The sequence below is a fragment of the Syngnathoides biaculeatus genome, chromosome 16, assembly GCF_019802595.1.
Source record: "Syngnathoides biaculeatus isolate LvHL_M chromosome 16, ASM1980259v1, whole genome shotgun sequence".
Classification (NCBI taxonomy): Eukaryota; Metazoa; Chordata; class Actinopteri; order Syngnathiformes; family Syngnathidae; genus Syngnathoides; species Syngnathoides biaculeatus.
The window spans coordinates 16,500,113-16,524,143 of NC_084655.1; the positions used below are offsets into that span (position 1 = coordinate 16,500,113).

General features: G+C 42.4%; 1 protein-coding gene across 1 annotated transcript; it reads left to right on the plus strand.

Moving 5' to 3' along the window:
• Positions 1-214: 214 nt before the first annotated feature.
• Positions 215-23,653, plus strand: plcd3a (phospholipase C, delta 3a). The gene is made up of 15 exons (XM_061847320.1): positions 215-897; positions 9,864-10,031; positions 13,017-13,245; positions 13,544-13,673; positions 14,419-14,644; positions 14,923-15,124; positions 15,197-15,341; positions 16,579-16,731; positions 16,801-16,953; positions 17,715-17,865; positions 17,962-18,078; positions 19,384-19,562; positions 19,635-19,770; positions 21,456-21,605; positions 22,447-23,653. Exons 1-15 carry the CDS (start codon positions 441-443, stop codon positions 22,587-22,589), a joined length of 2,739 nt encoding a protein of 912 aa, XP_061703304.1. The 5' UTR covers positions 215-440; the 3' UTR covers positions 22,590-23,653.
• The last annotated feature ends 378 nt before the right edge of the window (positions 23,654-24,031 follow it).

Consider the following 24,031-nt stretch of genomic DNA (forward strand, 5'->3'; position numbering starts at 1 on the left):
CCATCCATCCATCCATCCATCCATCCATCCAGTGTGCATGGAAGTTTGTAATTAGATGGTAACACACGTTTGTAAATCTTGAAGGGAATGCCACGTCCGAGTTTAGATTTACAGTAGTACAGTATTAGTAAAGTGAAAACTTACTAAAAAGCTACACCACAATACTTCATAATCACACCAGAAACGTCCCAGACAGATTAAAAAAGAAAATCCTGGGCTTGTTTTGTACGACACCTGCGGGCTAGGTTGGGTATTGCATCCAGCAAGATGAGGGAACTTGTCAAAAGTTGACGAATAACTCCTATTACTGATACATTTAATTGTGTCTTTGATGTAGAAAACATGCATATTATGGCTGTACGTATGACTTTTCTTCTTTCCTTTTCTTCCGGCACAGTTGGCATTTCGTCGTAGTCTAAGCAAGCCCCTGTCTACATATTATGTGGCGTTTAAAAATAGTGGCTGGGCCAGCGGGAGTGACACGAGGAGCGTCAGGTTGCTGCGTTGCTGCGGGCGGACAAGCCGCGCAAATGTGCGCCTGCTTCGGGGCTCACGTTACGTGGAGGCTCGGGGGCGCTGAGCCGCGAGGAGCCCTCCGCTCCCCTCCCCTCCCTTCCCTTCCCGTCCTCCCTCCCTCTCTCTCTCTCTCTCTTTCTGTCTACTCCTCCTTCCGGTCCCCCTTTCTTTCCTCGGTGGCGCTTGCGGGATCTTGTTTGGGTCCAGAGCGAGTCCGCGGTAGCACCTGGCCGGCTGGACGCAGCTTCCGACCCGAGCAGGCAGGACGCCAGCGTCTCTCGGCCGTCATGTTGGCCAGCAGCGGCAAGTCACCGGTTCCCTCGTCCCGGGAGCCCAGAACCAAAGCGGCGGACAAGACCACGGATCCCATTCGGAGGCTCGGTAAGTCACCTTATTTATTATTACGCACCTGTTAATGACTATTTCGTTCAGCGCCATTAATTTCGGACTGACTCGGAATAATTCGTCAAATATCTGTTTATTTACACTAGTTTTTGCTTTTGTTTTGGACGTTCATATGGAAATATTGGGTGGAAAATGAGCGAATCTGGGAGACCACCCGCACACGTTGAAATATCGTATCGTTTTTGCACAGCATAAGTTGCTCGCAAAAAGATGGGGAAAGAAATTTTGCTAAAAAGTGTTTGTAAATATCAAAAGTCAAGTCAATTTTCTTTTTGCAATTTTCCAAGATTATTTAAATAAGACGATTCGGTTTCTGCAGTGAAAAGATTTGTGACCCACAGTGAGTAAATTGCATTTGACATTTTCATTAAAAGAACATTACATTTTTTGGAGATCTGAAATTTTCACCGGTGTTTCAAAAACAGGAATGTGTTCTCTTTGAGTTACGGTGGCTGCATTAACGGATGAATCGTCTTTGATTTTGACAAAAATATGTATCTTAAATCCTATGGAGACGCTAAATAGCTTCGCACAAACACGTCATTTGAAGGCGCTAAATTATCAGATTTTTACAAAATGTGCATGTGTATGTGCTTTGAAGACTGCGTTTGCGGCATACAAAAACAAATTGTTTTGCATGTTTTCAAATATAATTACAAACACATTGTTAGGTCCTTCGAAGCCGCAAAATCACAGGTGTCAAACTGGTGGCCCATGGGCCAGATCCGGCCCGCCACTTCTTTTTACGTGGCCCGCAAAAGCGAATGAAAATTGCGAATTGGGTTCCAATGTAATCATGTTGAGATATTGCACGCATTTTCGAAAAGAAATGTCGTAGTTAAGAACATGTGTTTTATAGGGTTCTGATTTAACTAATTATTCATCAATTTGTTAATATTAGTATTTGTAATTCCTTCAAAGTCATAATGGCCTTTGAGGTTTACAGAAACAAGTATGTCATGTTCTTCCGGACTCAAAATTTGCTTTTGATGTTGACATAACAGGTTTTCATGATGAAGTGTTTTAATCCAATCGTTTCAAACTCAATTGTAAATACGATGTATAGTAAATCGTTCGAAGAGTACATCGTTTTTTGTGTTGTACAAACACAAAACTAAAGGTGACTTGATGTTTACAAAACACGTGCGCCAACACTTCAAACAATCCAACTTGTCTTTGATGAATCCAATTCTTGGAAATGTTCTATCTTGTCATTGATTTTGACAATACAATATATAATATAATATAATATAGTTGAAAACAAAATTCTGTTTACAAAAATCAGTTCTTTGACGAGTCGTCATACTTTGACGTTGGATGTATCTTGCTTGAAGCCATTTTATAAGCATTATTTAAGTATGTTGTGTTCTATGAAGACGAAATTGTCTTTGTTGGCAAACACTGCAGGTTCTCCAAAAATTCTTAAATTATCGTAAATGTTTACAAAATGTGCCTTTTAAGTTGTTTGACGTCTGTTGAGTCAAAGTTAAGACTCAAAGTGAGCTAAATTGAATTGAAAATTTTTTGGGTTAAAGCTTCTTGCCGTCCTTGATGCTGTGTGATGTCATAAATTTTTTCGGCACTCCGCATTTTATGTCATGCTTAGCTGTCGCGACATAATAACGATATACTGCATTGTGCGCATTTAGTTTATCCAACTCAGGAAGTCCTCATTTAATGAGCGTCCAAATAACGAGCACTGTAATTTAATAGGCAGCATGTATGTGTGGGCGTCGGCCATCTTCAACAGGACGATCATCTTTTTATTCATCTGATTTCCCCATATTCACTCCCACTACACATGCAAGCCCACCCACCTAAAATAGACACCTGCTTAGCTTCAGCAGCACCTGTCAAGACCTTCGCAGTCGTCTAAATATCTTTATAGCGTCATGTGAGGCATAAAGGGTCAATTTTATCTCACATACAAATGCCAAAAACAATAGTATGTCGCCTTGACTTTATTGAGAATTGACAAAGACATAATGCGCAATTTGTGTTGCAGAATTATTATTTTTTTAATTTTTAGACTTTAAGTCTTCAATTACTTTGACATATTTGTTTGTAAAGTCAGTCTTCAATGAAATACACACATAGTGTACATGTTTTTGTAAACCTCGAGTACAATTTATCCTTCAATGAACGTCACAAATTCCTCTGACGACAATATGAATGAACTTGTGACATTTTTTCTAACATCAAAGACAGTTTAGTATCTTAATGAGGGTTTTTATAACATGCAAAAACAATTCAGTCTTTTATGGACTCAATGCTGTGCATAATGTTGAGTAAACATCAAAGGCAGTTTTGCGTTCAACTAATACATATTTTGTAAACACTGACGACAATTTAGTGGCCTTTAATGAACCGAATGTATTTTTGTACCCTATGAAAACATCAAAAAGTACCCATGGTAGACAATATAATGTGTTTTTTGTTGTCGCATCGTCAGACTGTTCCTAAGTGTCAAATAATGTTGAGTTAATGTCTGTAGTGTTAATGTCTCAAAAGTTTTTTTCTTGTTTGTTTTTGTAGGTCAAAGTGGCTCTCTATTGTCATACTAAAGCGGCTCCGGCTATTAGAGACAAATTCTTTGTGTGTTTTTAACATACTTGGCAAATAAAAATGATTCTGATTCTGCGAGCGCACTCACATTCTAAATAAACGTGTTATAGCTCGGGGCTCAAAAGTAGAAGCGGTGACTGCCAGCCCGAGCCGGAGTTTTATGCAAACATCTATTCTGTACTCTGTGTGTGTGTGTGTGTGTGTGTGTGTACGCCTTTGACCTCGGGGCTGCTGCTGGCTCCTCAGAGTATGTGGAATGTAGTAGATGATTAAAAAAAAAAAAGAAACAATATCCAGCCGGTGGTTTCATTTATCGCAAATCCGATGTGCTGGCGACCTTCTCCCTTGAACTTTGACACACCTCTTCCAAGCTGCGATTCGACACGAGTTGAGTGTTCGAGTCTCCCGTGATGATGAGTCGAGAGGTCACGTTGACTCCCTGAAAGTCACTTTGATGTTTCGAATGAAAACACACACGCGAGGCAAATCAACTTCTGTCTTTATCTGGAGGCGATCCACTAATTCCTCTTTTGAGAATAATAAACGTCATCTTTGGACATTTCCTGTTGCTTACTAGGTGGCATAATGACAAATTGTGGAAAATAATTCATGGATCTTTTCCTGGTTGGGCCTTTTAAATTAATACACAATGCAGACTTAAAAATCAAAACATGACACACTTATCTACATTTCGAAGAACGTTTATCGGAAAATTATGTGTTTTTGTCAACATCAAAGACCATTTAGTCTTCAAGTCAAACACAGTTTAGTCTTTAAAAATGTTAAAGGGGAAATCCACTGGTTTGCATGAACAGTGTATCCAATAGGTCATGTCGTACGTACTGTATCTTGACAATGTGATGCTAAATCCTCCCTCATTTAATCGTGTTTTCAGAAGATTTTTATCGACAATTACGAATTTTCAGGGGCGCTGCCATTTTCGCGAGTATCATGACCTACGTGCGTGGATATGACGTGTACCGTGCCGCAACAAAGGCTCGATTACATGGTACTTTGTTTATGCCCAGCGCCGATTTCTCGGATTTATCCTCATCTGATAAAGAAATAGCAGTATCGGTTGATCGGGAAGACGGAGGAATACTTTCATGAAGATTTGAACCTGTGGCTGTAATTAATGTTGAATATTCAGATGGTTCTTCGGGTGGAATGACACAGAGTCTGACTACTCGGAGGCCTACGCGCGACATAAGCGCGTAAACAAAGGCCCCCGAGAGCTCCGGGCCGGCAGCCGCGGATGGTTCTTCGGACGGGAATGACGCGAAGGCTGACGAGCGAGCTCCGGCGGCGGGCCGCGAGCCGAGCTTTTAGGCGGCGAGGGCCTTTAGCCTTGCTTCTGCGTCCGGCGCTAACGGCCTCCGCCGCCTGGAAGCTCAGCTCATGGCCTGCCGCCTCCCGCTTTGTTAGCCCCGGAAGCCGAAGCTAGGCTAAAGGCCACCGCCACCACCAAAGCCTGGTAAAGGCCTCCCTGGACGTCAAAGCTCGGCTTGGGGTCCGCCTTCTCATTTCATAGTGTTTTGAGAACATTTTTATTGACAATTAAGAATTTTCAGGGGCGCTGCCATTTTCGCGAGTCACATGACCCGCCGGACGTCGAAGCTCGGCTTGCGCCCGCCGGAGCTTGCGGCCCGCCTTCGATCTTCGACGTCTGGCGAGGCCATTAGCCGAGCTTCCAAGCGGCGGAGGCCTTTAGCCGAGCTTCGGCGTCCGGGCAGGCCTTTAGCCAAGCTTCGTTGGCGACGGAGGCCGGAGGCGTTTAGCCTACCTTCGGCGTCTGGGGCTAACGGCCTCCGCCACCGGAGCTCGCTCGTCAGTCTCCGTGTTATTCCCGTCCGAAGAACCACCCGCGGCTGCCGGCCCGGAGCTCTCGGGGGCCTTTGTTTACGCGCTTATGTCGCGCGTAGGGCTCCGAGTAGTCAGACTCTGTGTCATTCCACCCGAAGAACCATCTGAATATTCAACATTAATTACAGCCACAGGTTCAAATCTGTATGGAAGTATTCCTCCGTCTTCCCAATTTCTTTATCAGATGAGGATAAATCCGAGAAATCGGCGCTGGGCATAAATGGTGTCGCATTGTAATCGAGCCATTGTTGCGGCACGCTACTCGTCATATCCGCGCACGTAGGTCACGTGACTCGCAAAAATGGCAGCGCCCCTGAAAATTCGTAATTGCCGATAAAAATCTTCTCAAAACACAATTAAATGAGAGAGGATTTAACATCACATTGTCAAAATAGGGTCCGTATTACATGACCTATTGGATACATTGTTCATGCAAAGCACTGAATTTCCCTTTTAACATTATTTTCTAAACTAAGACAATTTACATCAGCTTCAGTCAACTTGAAAGCATATTAAAGGCCCCTAAAAAAGGTATTTGCCTGAATATAATAAGCAGGTTCCTCTTAGGGGCTTGAAAACAAAAGGACCACCCCCAAGCTCTCTTGTTTTGAATTTTCACTTTGCTGGGACTTCCTCAGGCTGTCCTCTCGACCGGAGTTAAGCCAGCCCGACAGCTGCCCTACTTTCGCGCTCAGGCCCAAGTGGCAAAGCGTCAGTATCAACAACACCTTTATTTTGTCTATATTTATTCACGTGCGCGATCCTTTGGTGGCTCTCCTTATCCCGAGGGAAACCTGAACCGGCTTTCGTGGCGGAGTCGCTCCGGAAGGCGCTCGAGCTATTACTCAGTACGCACGATGATGTTTTTCGTCTCTCGTGTTGATAACCCTGCTTTGGACGCGGTGCCAGAGCGGTTGCTAGCCAGTCGGCATGTCTACGAGAGGGGGGAAGGAGGGGGCACGCTAAGGGAGATTTTTCTGCAGCCGAGCGTGAAAATAAAGACCCCCGTAGCTCCGCTGCCTCCTCAGCATGACCAGCCCTCTGTTGCACGCTCTTTTCAGGAGTAGCAGCCCATCGGAATGTGTTTACTCCGTCGGAAAACTCCACCAGACGCAGCAGCGAGCGTTGGATACACCTTGCATGACTAGAAAAAAAATATGCTCGGTCGCACACGGCCACACTCGCAGTTTATGTGTAATATGATTAATGCTCACAACAGTTTTCCATTGGAACCGGGAAACTGAAGCCAGAAAAGCGATGAGAAACGCTTTGCGATGTGCAGTGTTGAGATACGCTGTGGCTGTTTGGCCATCTTCACGTTTTTTGGGTGTCAATGACCTGCAAGTTAATGTGGGAAGGCCTCGCATGTGGACTGATAGCCTAGGAAGCGGTGTGTGTGCCTGCGTGCGTGCGTGCGTGTGTTTTCCTATGAAGCCCTCAAACGGAGTTAGTGCAATTAAAGCGTTAGAATGCGCTGGCATTATTCCGAGTTTCTCACAAATCTTGGTCAAAACGGAGCCATCAGGAGTTACGTAAGTTTGGGCGTGTTCTGGAAAGATTCAGGAGCCTTTACCTTTTGTCCTCGCTGCCATTCACCCCGGCAAACGGAGCGCCCATGCATAGCCGAGGAGCAGCAGGCCTCCTTAAGCGCAGTTACTGGAAAACACTTGCGAAAAATGCAGTTTCTCCCCCGCCTCACCCCAGAGCACAGGACATGTAATTTAAAAAAAGAAACAATAAAGAAGGTCTACACTGTGTGTTTTGAACCTTTGGAAAGAAAGCTGCGTAAACACTCTTTTCAGTTCCTAAATCAGATAACAAAGGCGCCTTTGTAGGGACCACACTGCAACACTTGAGGTGGAACCCAATCCAGTCCAGCACCAGATTAAGAGTTTTCCTTCAGGAAATCACATGTTATTATTGAGTTGCTGGATCAAACCGTGTAACTATCACAAAAGTGTAAAAAAAATAATAAGATGAATGCTGTAGTTGAACATTAAAAATTGTAGTAACCTTAAATTCTGATGATTTTTGATGATTCAGAAGCCAATTTCCAATGGACATTGTGCTCCTCCTTTTCTGTCAATATCATTCCATACTCTCGTATTATTATTATTATTATTTTAATAATAATAATAATAATATTTTTTTAACCCTCTCTGGACCAAATAACATTTTGCAGAGAGAAAAATTTGATACTTTCAGAAAATGGTACTCTGGACTTCCTGTTGCAAATTTGCAACCCCTGCCCGGAAAGGGTTACACCAATTACTGTACATGTAATTTGTGTATTACATGTATTTTAATTTCCTTTATTGTATCTAATTATATTATTTTGTAAATTATTATTTATTGAATTCTGGTCTTTAGCCATTTATTTTACTTCTATGACAAATTAAATAAAAGAAATTTCGCCTTCCTTCAGTTCTTTATCAAAGGCATTTATATAATTATTTTGTTAATTTATTTTTGTACTTTTCTTTATCTGATATTCTATTAATGTTTCAATTTTTATTAATATTTCTATTATTTAATCCACATGACATTTAACTCTATTCTTCATCAAAAAATACCACAATCATTTGGTTAGTTTTTATGCTAATATATATATATTTAATTCTGTTAATTATTAATATTGTAAAATTATATTTTTTTCATTGTTGCTATTTTTGTATATCTTCAAAAATAATTGTAATTTTATTATTTTTTACTTTATTATATCACAATAAATTAATACTTATTTTTATTTTTGTTGATTTAGTAAATCATTACATTTTTAATTTTTTTCATATTTTCTTATGTAATAACAATGTACTATTCATCCGTTCATTTATTTATTATTGTTTTTATTGTTCGATTTCTCAAAAATGTCTGTCCTAGAATTTATTTATTTATTCCAATGTGTTGTAATTTTGTTTTCTATTTTTCTTTATTACTACTGTGTAATAACTATATTAGTGCTGCACAACCAGGAGTGAGTCGCGTGTGCGCCACTCTCCTCCACTGCCGTAAGCGCCATTTCCTGTTCTGACTATTAGCATCATACTTTCCCATTGTTTTTGCCTTTGTGTTGGCATCTTTTGTTTCAAGCCTCACTTTTTCCTTCATAGATGTTGCAAAATGACCTTTTTCTCTTTTTCCCGACCCTCTGTGTGTTTTTTTTTTTTTTTTTTTTGCATATGGCGTTTATCCGTGATTACATTTCCATGCGCTGATGCAGAAGTTATTCATTGAGAGCAGACGTTGGCGTCTTAAAACGTTAACTCCAGCCCTCGCTTTTCCTTGGCCGGCTGCCGTCCCGCCGGGGACGAATAAATCTGCATACAATAGTGATTGATTTACGCTCGTCGGCCATGTGTTTTGCGGCCTTTTCTCGCGTGTCGGTGCGGAGACTCTGGTGACATAAACATGTTTTCTTTTTTCCCTGTCCTGCCGGCATCTGAAAAGGTTGCTCATCGGGCACCTGGGTTGTGGCCACTCTGCTCGCTCACAAAAACACGCTGTAGAAACTTCACAAAAAAGTCTTTGTGCCACTCCAATTTTTGGAGATAAACATCGTCGGGTACTTAATTAAAGGTAGCGTGTGAATGTGCATGTTTATATAGCAAATGTGCCAGTCCAGCGCAGAGATTTGGAATCTGTAAAAAATATTTATTAATGGAGGGTTTTTTTTTTTTCAAAGGTGGAATGAGAACATTTCTTCAGTTTGACTCCACTTGACCATTTGAGCACAATTAGATGTGTTTTCTTTAGTAGCCCAAATGACGCTAATGTGATTATCCAGATAGTCATTAACAGCCATAAAAAATGAATTTATTCAACTTTTGGGCTGTGGGTGGGTCATTTAAATTGATCAAAAATCAAAAGCTGCACTTTTGTGTTGCGGTTCACTATTATTATTTATGCTTTGGGGTTATGTTTCTCATTAACTGAACACTCTAAATTGCCCCTAGGTGTGATTGTGAGTGTGACCAGTTGTTTGTGTCTAGTTCAGGGTTTACCCCGCCTCCTGCACGTTGACAGCCGGGATAGGCTCCAGCACTCCCCGTCACCCTCGAGAGGATAAACGGCAAAGAAAATGGATGGATGGATGAATGGGTTATGTTTCTTCTTCTTCGAAAACTGGTTTGGTCCATTTAAAAAAAAAAAAAAGTGTTCCACATAAATGCAAGCTCTCCGGTCATCCACATGGTTTTTTTGAATTCCACAAAAATCATCAGGGACACTTTTGTCATGTGGAATTGTTTTTATCCTTTCCTTTCCAAAATTTGAAAAGTAACCCAGATCAATGCTGGGCCTGGATAAAACTAAGCGGTTGTCCACATAGTCATTCGCATAATTCAAAGTTCAACTTTGTCATGACGCTTGATATTATGCGTCTGGATAAGCGATATGATCATCCAAGGTAAAAAAATAAATAAAAGTATAAATAACGGTCTATAATTGTTAGTTATGTATTAATGCTAACGTTACGTTACTAAGGCGAGGCTTTTTTGTGTTTGTGTGCGTTTAAGGTCTGCTGGACAACGAGGACGTGAGGATGATGCTGGCGGGCTCCAACATGGTGAAAGTTCGCTCTCCAAGGTGGCAGAAGAGCCGAACTCTCCGCCTGCTGGAGGACGGGCTCACCGTGTGGTGCGAGTCGTCCAAGAGCTCCCGCAAGGCCAAAGCCCGCCAGACCTGTGAGTGGATCACCGCGCACATCAGAAATACAAAGGAACCTTGCTTTTCTTATACCCTGGTTTTCGTAGAATTTGGTATTCAATTTGGGGGGGTTTTCGTCGAAATTTTATACTGGGGCGCCACGGTGCTTCAGCTGGTAAAGCATTGGCCTCACAGTTTTGAGGTCCTGGGTTCGACCCCGCCTGTGTGGAGTTTGCATGTTCTCCCTGTGCCTGTGTGGGATTTCTCCGGGTACTCCGGTTTCCTTCCACACCCCAAAAACATGCAACATTAATTGGACCCTCTCAATTGCCCGTAGGTGTGATTGTGAGGGCGACTGGTTGTCAAATTTAAGATAGACAATTGCCCTCCAGTGGCCCGAATTGTCATTTAAATTGATCAAAAATCAAAAGCTGGACCCTTCTGTTTCGGTTCACAATTATTATTTATGCTTTGAGGCTATGTTTTTCATTAATTGACGACTCTAAATTGCCCCTAGGTGTAATTGCGAGTGCGATCGGTTGTTTGTCTCTATGCGCCCTGCGATTGGCTGGCAACCAGTTCATGGGGCACCCAGCCTCCTGCCCGTTGACAGCTGGGATAGGCTCCAGCACTCCCCGCGACCCTCGTGAGGATAAGCGGCAAAGAAAATGGATGTATTGAGTTGACAGGCAGCGGCCATTGCAAGTCGTAAGTAAATACACATTCCACATTCGCGCATATACAATAAATAATGCAATGGCTCCTCTCACCAATTATATCATAACTGCTGTCCTACACAATATAAATGAACACAATGATAGAAAATAATCCATAAAGTCAAAAGAGGACGTGCTCGGTCACTCATGTGATGATTCCACTCGCCTCTTTTTTTAATATCCTCCACCTCGCACGATATAAATAAACACAATCAATGGAAATAATCCATAAAGTTGACAACAAGGCTTGTAATGGTCTTGCCGTGGGAGCGCAGCACACCCCACGGGGGGTGAGGAGGAAGCGGACTCGAGGAGTGGTCCGGAAAAAGGGAGAACGGAAAGTGCTTGCGCATAAGAATAGTCTGGTCACGACGAAAAGGTTTTCACGCAGAGGAAACTGAAGCCATAGAAGAGGAGGTGAAAGGGGATTTCCCTCAGGACAAAGGTCGAATCGGGTTTCAACCGTAAGCCGTATCTAATCCAGTGTCCAGGGAGTGGATTGGGACAATACGCATGTTGGCATTCACCACTTCAATTTTTCTATGGCAAAAATATTTACACGCACATCTTAATAAATTACAATATGGGCTGTAGTTTATCCGGCGATGCGGCTAATTTGTGCATTTTTTTTCTAACGGCCACAAGGGGGCACTCGAGGGGAAAAGGTAAGAGTGAGACCGGTGGAATATATGTGCCGAGGAAGTGACTTTTACCGGTCCAGCCCTGTTAGCGCTGCGCTCAGGTCTTACTGTCGTGTCTCAGTCATTTTTACCAGTATGTTTTTTTTTTTTTTTATCCGGCCCTGTTCGCGTGGCAGCACTAGCGTTAGCATCAGCGCGGCGGGGCTAGCATTAAACTCTGTGCACCATCTTTCTTTGTAAATGTCTCATGTTTCAATGTGGGTTTCAATGTGGGCACTTACGGCTTCTACACGCCTGCGGCAAATGTATGTACCAAATGGTATTTCCTTTACGAATGTACTTGGTGAGGCTTGTAACCAGGTGCGCTGTGCAGGCTGAGAATTACGGTAGTTCCCGTTCATTTCCAAACGCTGTTCCCCCAACCTTCCCTCTATGGATCTAGAGAGCCTAGCTCTAGTCTCACCACAGGCAGATATGCAGGCGGGTGTGAAGTGACAGCCGCATTGCGGCGCGCGGCGCCTCTGTGTGATGCTTAAATACCCAAACACGCACACCCATGTCATTTTTGTCACATACCTGTCAAAAAACATAACACTGCACTGCGAGTTACATTTAAAGACGTTCGTGGGATCAGGGGAGAGAATGAGCTCATTATGATGACAAATTGAGTGGAAAGCGTTGGCCTCACAGTTCTGAGGTCCTGGGTTCGATCCCGGATCTGCGTGTGTGGCATTTGCATGTTCTCCCCGTGCCTGCGTGGGTTTTCTCCGCGCACTCTGGTTTCCTCCCACATATCAAAAACATGCAACATTAATTGGACACCCTAAACTGCCCCTAGGTGTGATTGTGAGTGCAGCTGTTTGTCTCCATGTGCCCTCCGATTGGCTGGCAACCGGTTTAAGGTGTCCCCCGCCTCCTTCCTGTTAACAGCTGGGATAGGCTCCAGCACTCCCGCGGCCCTTGTGAGGATAAGCAGCAAAGTAAATGGATGTATTGAGTTTACAGGCAGCAGCCATTGCAAGTCTGAAGTAAATACACACATTGGATGGACAAAAGTATGAAGGTACAGATCAGTACCAGACAAAAGTTTGGAGCCACACTAATCAACGGGTGTGACAAAATGTGATGTTTTCATGGTAAAAACTAGCATTTTTCCATCAAAGTATATTAGATCCATAGCTTTATCTACCGTCTTGTAGAAAAATAGTGTATTTTATTAGTAAAAATAGAGCATTTATGTGGTAAATAGTAGTCTTTGTAGAGGAAAAAATAATTTTTAGGGAGGGTAAAATATTGCATTTTACTGCCAAATATTGTGTTTTCAATATAGTGATTTTGTGAGAAAATGTATAATTTCCATGGCAAAAACAAACTTCACTTGACTTCCTGTAGCTGTCCTCATCCTTTTGCCCATAAAGGTTGCGCATGCGGGTGCGTGTCTGACCAAAACGAGACATGACGTCATTCCCTCGATGGCTGTGGACCAGCATAATGTGAAGTGCGTGCGATTTGCCGTCAACTTACGATCTGACCTTTGGAATTTATGATTGCCTGACGAAAATTCCTTTGACACCTGAATTTCAAAACTGTCCTGGCTCATTTTCTGTTGCAGCTCTTGTGCGTGGTATCTTTTTAATGTCATCCATTTTGTCTCCTCCGTCTCCAGTCGCGGTGACCGAGGTGGAGTGCGTGCGCGAGGGCTGCCAGTCGGAGGCGCTGCGCCGGATATCGGGCTCGGTGCCGGACAGCCGCTGCTTCACGGTGGTCTTCCGGGGGGCCCGCAAGAGCCTGGACCTGCTGTGCCCGTGCGAGGACGAGGCGCAGCGCTGGGTGCGGGGCCTGCGCACCCTGAAGGAGCGCGTCGCCAACATGACGCAGAAAGAGAAACTGGACCAATATCCTTTGGGGAAATGGAGACGGAGTTTTTTTACCAATTCAGTTTTGGCCGTGTCTAAAATGCCGACCGGTGACGCACTTTGTCCCCCTCCCCACAATAAAAAAAAAACTTGAGCAGCTTAATTCACATCACGGGTTATCTGGCACAGTTGCCTCATACTTAGTTATTGATACTTGGCCCGCTTTGCTTTTTCATATTCTTGACTAAGATGTCATATCGCTACGATGGCTCAAGCGGTCATTTCAGTCTGGTCCACGTTGCCTTGATTGTCTCCCTTAATCTTCCGTTCCCTCCACTTGGATCCGCGGCTACTTAAGGCGAGCGGATCAGAACCAAGACGGCAAGATGAGCTACGACGAAGTCCGCCGGCTGCTGCAGATGATCAACATCGACCTGAGTGAGCATTACGCTCGCTCTTTGTTCAAGGTCAGCGGGGATTCGGTACAGTAGAAATTGAGGCCTGCAGTGTTAGTCTTTATTTTTTTTGCTCCTTCCTGATGACGGAATGCGCTCTACATCCTCTCCTGAGAGATGTTCTGGATGTACACAGCTGCGGAGATGCTTTCTCGACAGGGAATTGTGATCACTCGCTATCCCACCCCCCAGCCCTATAAAAAAAAATAAAAAAAAAGAAACAAAAGCGTTGCGATTTTGCCCCTGCTTTGTTTTTTTCACACTGTTTTCAAAGAGGCGGCATGGTGGCGCAGCTGGAAAGCGTTGGCCTCACAGTTCTGAGGTCCCGGGTGCAATCCCGGACCCGCCTGTGTGGACTTTTCAAGTTCTCCCCGTGCCTGGGTGGGTTTTCTCCGGGCATTCCAGTTTCCTCCCACGTCCCAAAATTGTGCAACATTAATTGAACACTCTAAATTGCCCCTAGGTGTGATTGTGAGTGCGCCTGTTTGTCTCAATGTGCCCTGTGATTGGCTGGCAACCAGTTCAGGGTGTACCTTGCCTCCTGACAGCTGGGATAGGCTCCAACATTCCCTGTGACCCTTGTGAGGATAAGCGCAAAGAAAATAGAAGTGCAAAAACTCAAGTCCACCACATGGGCATGTATCCTATAAAGAATACCATCGCTCCTCTTGTCACTTATTCGTGATAAGCAGCACCTTGCACAATAGAAATCACTTAATATAAATAATTTTAATTCCAAGTAAATTTGTATTCCCAGAGGTGCGACCGGTCCGGGGACAGCCGTCTGGACCACAACGAGATCGAAGAGTTCTGCAGGGAGCTGCTGCGCCGGCCCGAGCTGGACGCCGTCTTCCGCCACTACTCCAGCAACGGCTGCGTGCTCTCCACCGCCGAGTTGCGGGACTTCCTGGGAGACCAGGGAGAGGACGCCAGCCTGGCCCACGCGCAGACCCTCATCGGCGCCTATGAGCTCAACGACTGGGGTGCGTAAAACGTTTGGAAAAAATGGAATCGAAACAAGCCAGATTAAAAGTGGATTTATGGAAATGAGAAAAAATGGGATCACCAGTACATTTATAAATTGGATTTTTGCAGTCCTGTCTTTGATCACATGACGTTTACTTAGTGCATTTAGAAGGGGAATTATGGAATTATTATTTAGAAATGGGCAAAATACATTTGTGAATATTATGAAGACCTGTTTCCCAGCCAGCACAGCACATTTTGAGTCCAAATCAACGTGTTGTTCTTGTGGCTGCAGCTCAAAGGAACCAGTTCATGACCCAAAATGGCTTCACCATGTACATGCTGTCGCGGGAGAATGACGTGTTGAACCCGGAGCACGCCCGAGTCTACCAGGACATGTCCCGCCCCCTCGCCCACTACTTCATCTCCACCTCGCACAACACCTACCTCACCAAGGACCAAGTGACCAGCGCCAGCAGCACCGAGCCCTACATCAGGTATTCAGACCGTTCTCGTTTAATTTGTGAGATTACCCTTTTTAAAAAAAAATATATTGTGTGTGTTCTCAGGGCTTTAATTCAAGGCTGCCGCTGTGTTGAGCTGGACTGCTGGGACGGCGATAAAGGCGAGCCGGTCATCTACCACGGTCACACGCTCACCTCCAAAATTCCTTTCAAGGAGGTCATTGTCACCATCGCACAGTACGCCTTCAAGGTGAGACCGCGCATCAAAATCTGACAGCGGCTTGAAATTCTGTCTTCGTGTGTTTCCAATATTTCTAAAAAAAAAAGGCAATTGAAACAAAAACATTTTTTTTTAATTTTCTGAGTATTTTTGAATTAAATTTCTATAAATCCTAGTAATTTATAGAATATATTTTTTAAAAAGTCAATTGAAACGAAAAATGTTTTAAATTTTCTGAATTAAATTTCTTTAAATCCTAGTAATTCAATTAATAGAATATTAACACTCAAATAAATAAATAATTTTTATGTATATATTTCTATTGAGGACCCCCACTCGTCGCAGGGGATGGGGGTCGGGCCTGCAAAAAACAGAAATCCTCAAATAAATGTTGCTCATTATAACTGCCATGTAAATAAAAATATTAAAAAAATGACAAGCAGAGAAAATGTTTAAAAGAAAGTTAAATATTGTGTGCTCCAGCACTCTTGTGACCCTCGTGAGGATAAGCGGCTCAGAAAATGGATGGATTAAAAAAAATGACTGTAGGTTTCCTTGAGAAACCGGGGATAGGTTCTCCCCAAAAAAGAGGACAAAAGGTGAATTTGTGAATGCCAAACTCTGAATATGCAAAGCTCCATTGGATATGAAATACAATAATCTTGGAAAGAAATACAAAAATAGTATGACAAAAAGACAAAAAAAAATCAAAAACACCCACAAATATTAGATTTAAAAAAAACATCTGACAAAACATTAATTCAAAATGACTAATATAGTACACCAAAAGTATTAAGGAAAAAATAGAATGAAAAAAATTACACACGAAATAATAAATATTAGACAAAAATATGCAAACATAGACAAAAATATACAAACATAAGATGAAAAGTTCACCATATCATATTAACCACATTAGAAATACATTTTAGGACAAAAATATCCAATAAAAATGTTTAACATTAGAATATAAGAATATTGGCAAGGGAATGAGAGGTTTTTAATTGTTGATTTTAAAAAAAGTCCTACAATTTTTATTTATTTGTCGTTAAACCAGCAAACACCTGATAATAACTTGAAGTCTAAGTCAAATAATGATGTAAATATGCTTCATTTATCTAAATATGAACAGTTAATGTTTTCATGCTTGACCGGTTGTTGAATTTGATTTGCAGAAAGCTCGTACAAATAACTGTAGACACACCTTTACGTGTGACTATCTCTCGAGTCTTATCAGAGTTTACGCCGTGTGCCTTTTGTCCCACAGACGTCTCCGTACCCTCTGATCTTGTCCCTGGAGAACCATTGCTCCGTGGAGCAGCAGGTGGTCATGGCCAAGCACCTCCACACCATACTGGGCAACAAGCTGCTCAACAAGCCCCTCGGCGACCACTCGCTCAAGGATCTCCCCTCACCTGAAGTATTCACCACACAATCCGGTCAAAAAAACCATCCCATCGAGTTCTGGTCCTCATGATGGTACTTGCAGGAGTTGAGGGGGCGTATCCTGGTAAAAGGAAAGAAGCAGATCCCTCACTTGGCCCAGCTGGGCAACAACGGAAGCTGCGGCAGCTTTTCCTCGAGCTCCGAAGACGAGCAGGCAGGCGGAAACAAGAGTACGCCCAAGAGGGACCCCCCCAAGGTCAGACAATAAGGTGTTTCTACCTCCGCCAGGGAAGATTTTTCTTTCTTGCCATTTAAGTTTACAGTGAAGAAAACAAGTATTTCAACACCCTGCTCTATTGCAAGTTCTCCCACTTAGAAATCATGGACAGTCTCCAGACTTTAACCCAATAGAACATCTTTGGAGGGAGCTGAAACTCTGTGTTTCTCAGCGACCGGTCTAATCTAGAGAAGATCTATGTGGAGGAGTGGGCCAAAATCCCTCCTGCAGTGTGCGCAAAACTGGTGAACAACTACAGGAAACGTTTCACCTCTGTAATTGCAAACAAGGGCTACTGTACCGACATATTTATATTGGTTTTCTCAGGTGTTCAAATAGTTATATAAATAAATAGTTGAAAAAAAATCATTCATTATGATTTCTGGATTTTTCTTTTTAGATTATGTCTCTCACAGCGGACATGTACCTACAAAGAAAATTTTAGACCCCTCCATGATTTCTAAGTGGGAGAACTTGCCATTTAGCAGGGTATTCAAATACTTATTTCTTATTTTCTTCACTGTAAAACAAAGAGCAAAACAAAAATGGAAAAACACAACACTTGGTACGTGTGTCCAAGCTACACTGAACAAATGTAAAAGTTTCTGGGAAAAAAAAAAAAAAGAATCCTTGACAGACCTAACAATGTCTCCATAAATATTTCCCGTCCGGGTTCGTCTGCTGGGTCCTTCGTGCGATGTGCACTGACGGTTTCTTGCGAATGCGCTCGTCGTTCCCAGTTGTGTTCCAAACTGAGCGTGGAGCTTTCCGAATTGGTGGTGTACTGCCGCAGCGTCCCTTTCTGCGGTTTCGCAAACACGGGGGAAAGGCCGGCGGATGAAATGTCGTCCTTCTCCGAGAACGACGCCCTACGGCTCATCAAAGACTCGGGTACCGAGCGATAATCCCGCTGAGAACAAACAGCATATCTCAATCCCGATTGATAATTGATCTCGTTTTACTGATGTTCATTTGTCCATTTTTCAGGGAAGCTTTTTGTGAGATACAACAGCAGGCAGCTGAGCCGGATCTACCCCTCCGGACAGCGCCTGCAATCGTCCAACTACGATCCCCAGGAAATGTGGAACGCCGGCTGCCAGATGGGTAAGCGCTACAAATTCTGAAGCCTGCGACACCAATTTACCGCTCGTTCATGTTGTGCAGCAGAGGTGGGAAAGGTACTCACACTTGTGTAAAAATAGACTCTGATAAAAGCACTGATTCAACTCCTTCACTTAAAGTGCCACCGTCATGAAATGGATGATTTTTAGTTATTAATGAAAAAACTGCAGCTGGTATGAACCCATCCGTTTTTTCACCACAAAACATGATTTTGACTTGTATGGCTTTTTGTAACTTCCGCCATGAAAATCCTCTCGAGGGATTGGTTCTCGACAAGAAGCAGGAAGTGACGTTAGAGGCAGTAGCGCGCTCAAGCGGAGTCGTTTCTTTCTAATAGTTTTACCTGCTCGTTGTTCCTTCGTGTTAGCCAAAATGCCGGCTCGTTGCATTGCCGATTATTTTGCTCGAACACTCGGGAGGATAGATTTACCCTTCAAAATCTTCCAAGAGACTCGGTTCGCCGTGAAAAAATTGATTGGACAGGTGCAAAGGATGAGGGCTTTGTGGGTTCCAAATGACAGGTAGGTGTGTATCCAGCTACTAAAAAAAAAAAGAAAAAAAACAATAGTTGGGAGGCGGGGGTGTAACCCCTAAATCAGGGGTGCTAAATGTGTCGATGTGCACATCGGAAGGTTTCCGTGCAGCACCCGCCACATCGCCACCGGCCTTGTCGACAAGGCCGAGCCGGCCACCGGCCTTGTCGGCTGCGGTGGCTCATCTACGCCGCGGAAGTGGATCGGACGGGGAGGTGGTTTGGCCGTGATGCGCATATCATCTAAATATGGCTCGAAACGATAGGGTAATATTGCCCTAATATTAAATATTGTTCTCTTCTTTGAAAAGAGCTTCCGTGTGAGAAGGGACGAGTTTGTCTCCCATATTAGGCGCCTCAGCGTGTTTTCAATAGCGAATGTCTGGGGTGACGTCACGGACAGTAAATGCAGCCAATATGGCGACCACTTGAATGTCGTCGAATGACACTTGCGCAACTTTGCGCGTGGATGACGTGCTCTCCGCTCATATTTATTTTTTTGTATAGACATTGAAGTGAATAATATAATATGTATTTTTCATTACAATATCTATTTGACAGTGTTTATAGGGATGACACTTGACCTTTAAAGAGATTGAAGATCTCCATCGCAATTGAGTTTAGCTCTCTGTTTACATTTTTAAACACATAAGCCTCAGAATGATAAATAGTCAAGTAAAATTGAGATCCCTGAAAAATCTCTTTACACGCAGGAATAAAGCATTTGTACTTCATTTACCACCACTGGTGTGCAGTGGCTCTAAATTTCCAGACCCACGGCGAGCAGATGGACCTGAACCAGGGCCGCTTTCTGCCCAACGGGCGTTGCGGCTACGTCCTGAAACCCAGCTTCCTGTGCAGCGGCGAGTCCGACTTCAACCCGGAGAACACGGGCGGGGGTCCCGGTCACATCCCCACCCAGCTGACTATACGAGTAATGATACCGTCTTATACGTGCCCTGAATGCACCAGTAATAATTAGCCTGCTTTGGGTTTTTTTGGCCAGGTGATATCAGCGCAGCAGCTTCCCAAAATCAACACAGACAAGGCCAGCTCGATTGTGGACCCGCAAGTGTGGGTGGAGATTCACGGGGTGGCCATAGATAACACCAGAGACAAAACACACCGCATCGACAACAATGGTACTTCCTTCCTGTTATTATACTTACAACAATGATTAAAAACAAATTCAATTGCTGCAATACCATATCACAACGTTATTTGCTTCAGTTGTTTCAATACTGTTGTGCAAAAGATAGCAATATGATACATCACAATATCTGTAATATTCTGTAAGCTACTGTAGCTCAAGCAGTAGCATGATATATCACAATATCGATGTTTGGAATAGTTCTATCAATATTGTAGCCTAATGGGTAATAATGCAGTGTTCGGCTCACACGTTTGATATTTGACTAAGATAATATATTTGGATTCATCTATTTAAAACTGCACCATAACTGACATTATGACATATCAATATGGATATTGAAGCCACTTGTATCAATCTTGTAGTGCGGTGATTCTCAAGAGTGTGCTAGGTGGGCTGCGGTGCAGCGGCTCCTTCTAGTGGTATGCTAAAGAATCACTGCCAAAGCACAATTTGAATTTATTTTTTATGTGCAGTACATTTCAAATGAATCATTATTCAAGAACAGGTTTTTTAATTTTCAAATATTTTAAGCGCAGTGTTAGTAGTTGTTGAAACTCTGCATGTTACAATGGTTTAAATGAAAAGGAGATAACCAATTAGCAACCGTGGTTAGCTCTGTTTCTACGTACACACGCTGATCTTAAAAAAAATGGATAGCACATACATATCTAGCGGTGTGTTGATTGGGTGAAGCCAGTTGACCGCCATCTTGGTACTCACAAAATATGTGGAGGACATGGTTTATAGGTTGGATTATGCCGGGGGTTTTCCTCAAAGTTTGGCATGTAGAATTAAAACTGGTTGTGTGAGATTTACATTTTTTCAGTTCTGGTAACATGAGGGATTTTTAATTCGACTTGTTAAGACAAAAAAGGTGAAGTGCAAAGGAAACACATAGAACACCGTGTCTACCAAAAAACCTTGCATATTACCTCGGGCCCGATTTCCGTGACATGTTAACTTTTCCCAAAATACGCTGTAAAGCACTATCATCAAAACATAGCAAAAAACTAAGCACTTTTTGTCATAAAAACATTAAATTTTAAGCCCATCAGATATATTTTTTGAAATAAGGACTCGTAATGGGGAAAATACATGCTAAACGGATTGTTCATTTGTTGTCTCTGCGACGTCCTATTTCAGACAGAAAATGTAAACTTGTTTCCTCGCATTTGAAAATCAAATTCAATTTCTAGAGTTCTGTATGATGAAATTCATCAAACATTTCACAGAAAATGTGTTTTCTTGCTTATCCACTGATGAAGTTTTGGAAAATACTTACATGGCATTTTTGTGTAAAACCATCAGCCTATAAAGGTGAAGCAGAGAGTGAACAACAACAAGCGTAAACAAAACTTTGTTTTAGTGAGTTAAGCTCATCAGAAAATAAAAAATAACTTTAAAAACAAACTTTAACACTGTCAAAGTAAATCTTTCTAACTTATCTGTGTAATGTTTTCTCACAGCCACGAAACTGGCGATTAACGCACAGGTCGGCATGGTTGTTTTGGGAGTATCAAGATGGCGGATGGCAACTTCAGTTTAGGTGCCCAATGAGCCATCCACTCTTTTTTTTTAGATCAGTGCGTACACAGCACATTTTCATGGATCTCTGGTTCTTCGAAGGATTTGCGGCATACGGACTTTCTCTTTGCTCTTGTGCGCCCCCTGCAGGCTTCAACCCACGATGGGACTGCACGCTCAGCTTCCAGCTGCAGGTGCCCGAGCTGGCACTGGTGCGCTTTGTTGTCGAGGACCACGACCACACGGCCAAGAACGACTTTGTGGGGCAGTTCACGCTACCCTTCACCAGCCTGCGTACAGGTAGATAAACTGGTATCTTGACTGATGAATGAATTATTTGGCTGATTTTGACTTGCGAGTACAAATTGGATGGTGACAATGAACTCTATTCAACTCACTTCACGACAAGCAAGTTAGTGAATGATTGTTTAGTAGAGGCTTGAGGCTATTTATTGCCACTCCCTGTTAAGCTTAGTTATGACTGTCTCAGTGTGTTAAAATTTTTGGACTATCATCCCTTGAGGTGGCAAAGGCGCGCACACAGAAAAAGAAGCAAATAAATGTTTAATTATTTAAAATCTGTTTATGTTATTGCTATTTTTTGTAGTGCTACAACATTGTGGAGTTCTATGTGCTTATTTACAAAAAAAAATTAAGAGGATGGAACAGAATGATGGCATTTCCATTCATTTCAATGGGGAAGGATGATTTGAAGTAGGAGTGTTTTGCGTTAAAAATATGGTCGTGGAACCATTTTGGACTCATCTCTGTCAGTGACAGCCATTTATATAAAAGTGCTTTGCCTCCATCTTGTTGCAAGGAAATATGTTGGAGCGAGTCGAAGGGGAAATTTGGATTTTGAAAAATATTTTTATTGTCTCGTATGAATGCCTTGCAGGTGGATCCACGGGTTAATTGCACCTTCTGCCAGATAGGATAATTGTTCGATAGATAGATAGATAGATAGATAGATAGATATAGATAGATAGATAGATAGATAGATAGATAGATAGATAGATAGATAGATAGATAGATAGATAGATAGATAGATAGATAGATAGATAGATAGATAATGTGCTCTACATGACCAAGACCCCAATGTTTTTTTTTTTTTTACTAATCTTCGATGATCTCCTCTCAGGTTACCGACACGTTCACCTGCTGAAGTCCGACGGGTCCCGCTTGGCGCCAGCCACGCTCTTCGTCCACGTTAAAGTCTCCCGCAGAGGAGTTCCCATTAAACACGTGTGTGAAAGTACGCCTTCTCCCAAGAGAAAAGTGTAAATGTCACAAAGTGACAAATGTTAGCTGGCGAGATGGAAGGTGGCAAAACTTGTACTCAAGAGCCACACTGGATTTTTTTTTTTTATAAACGGCACAGATTGACCAGATCATTCGTAGATAAAGTTTAAAAAAAATGACTAACCATCCATTTTCTGAGCTGCTTATGCTCACGAGGGTTTCGGGATTGCTGGCATACAAGCGGGGCTGGGATCGAGCCCGGGACCTCAGAACTGTGAGGCCAACGGTTTCCATCTGACTCACCGTGCTGCCCAAATTAACCAATCGTTCATAAATAAATTTCAATTAATGTGGTTAAAAAAAGGTAATTTAATGCAACAAATATTGCCCATCCTTTGCCTTCATTGGACACAAGCAGCTCTTCCTTCTCTGGAATCACAGCATGCTGTTTTTGTTCCAACTAAAGATGAATTAATATAACAGCATATGAAACTAATAAAGTACTAAGAACAAAAAAATGAACAAAAAATATCAAACTTACTGTACTTACAGCACTTTTTAAATGTATGTTTTTACCTCCACAACTTGAACTTAAAATGACAGAAACAAGCAGTATTACATTAAAAAAAACATGTTTACGTGTGTCCTAATATGAACTTTATCTCCTTAATGCTAGATTTTGCATAAGCTAAGGAAATGAAACAAATCAGTTAACTTATTTTGACTTGTAGACTGTTGTGTCTATTTCACTGTTTCTTCCTCTTTGTTGCCAAAATAGTCTCTGAATAGACTGATCGTTGCATCACCCCGTAAAGTGAAACCCTTTCAGTATTAAAAACAAGTTTTTCGTTGTTTAGCAAATTATTTCATGCAGTGATGTATTTGTCGTGACTAATGTCTTTATTACAAAATAATGTTACGTATTAGCGCTATGGACAGGGAGAGCGAGACTCAAAGTCATTAATTTTGAAAAAAAAATCTTTCTGTTTATCTTTGTTTTGTTGTTTTTGTAACAAAGTACTTTTTAGTGCTGGTTGTTTTTAAAATGTCTCATGCAACCATGTCATTGTTGTTCAAGAAGTGCCAATAAAGTTATAATAAATTGATTTGTGTGTATTTTTTCCAATAATTTTCCTTCACACTTCCCCCTCTTGACCATTGCGCCTGTCACATAATGGACTTCTAAACACGTGATAATTTTAAGGCCTTTCTGGACAAAAATTAAGTCATGGGTTTCAGCGGCCTGATCACATGGCTCCATTATCACACATTTGTGTTTTCCTCCGAAATAATTACATTTTTCATGCTCAGTCTCCAAATAACCAGGCCCTGCTAGCAATGTCTACCCTGATTTCTTCAATTAATCCAGTGGTTTTCAGCCCCAACCTCAAACGTTTAGAATTTTCAATTCCCCCTGCCAGGGAGAAAAAAAAATTTGTGGAAACAAGAATTTAAAAATCAAAAGAAAAACCCCAAAAAGTTTC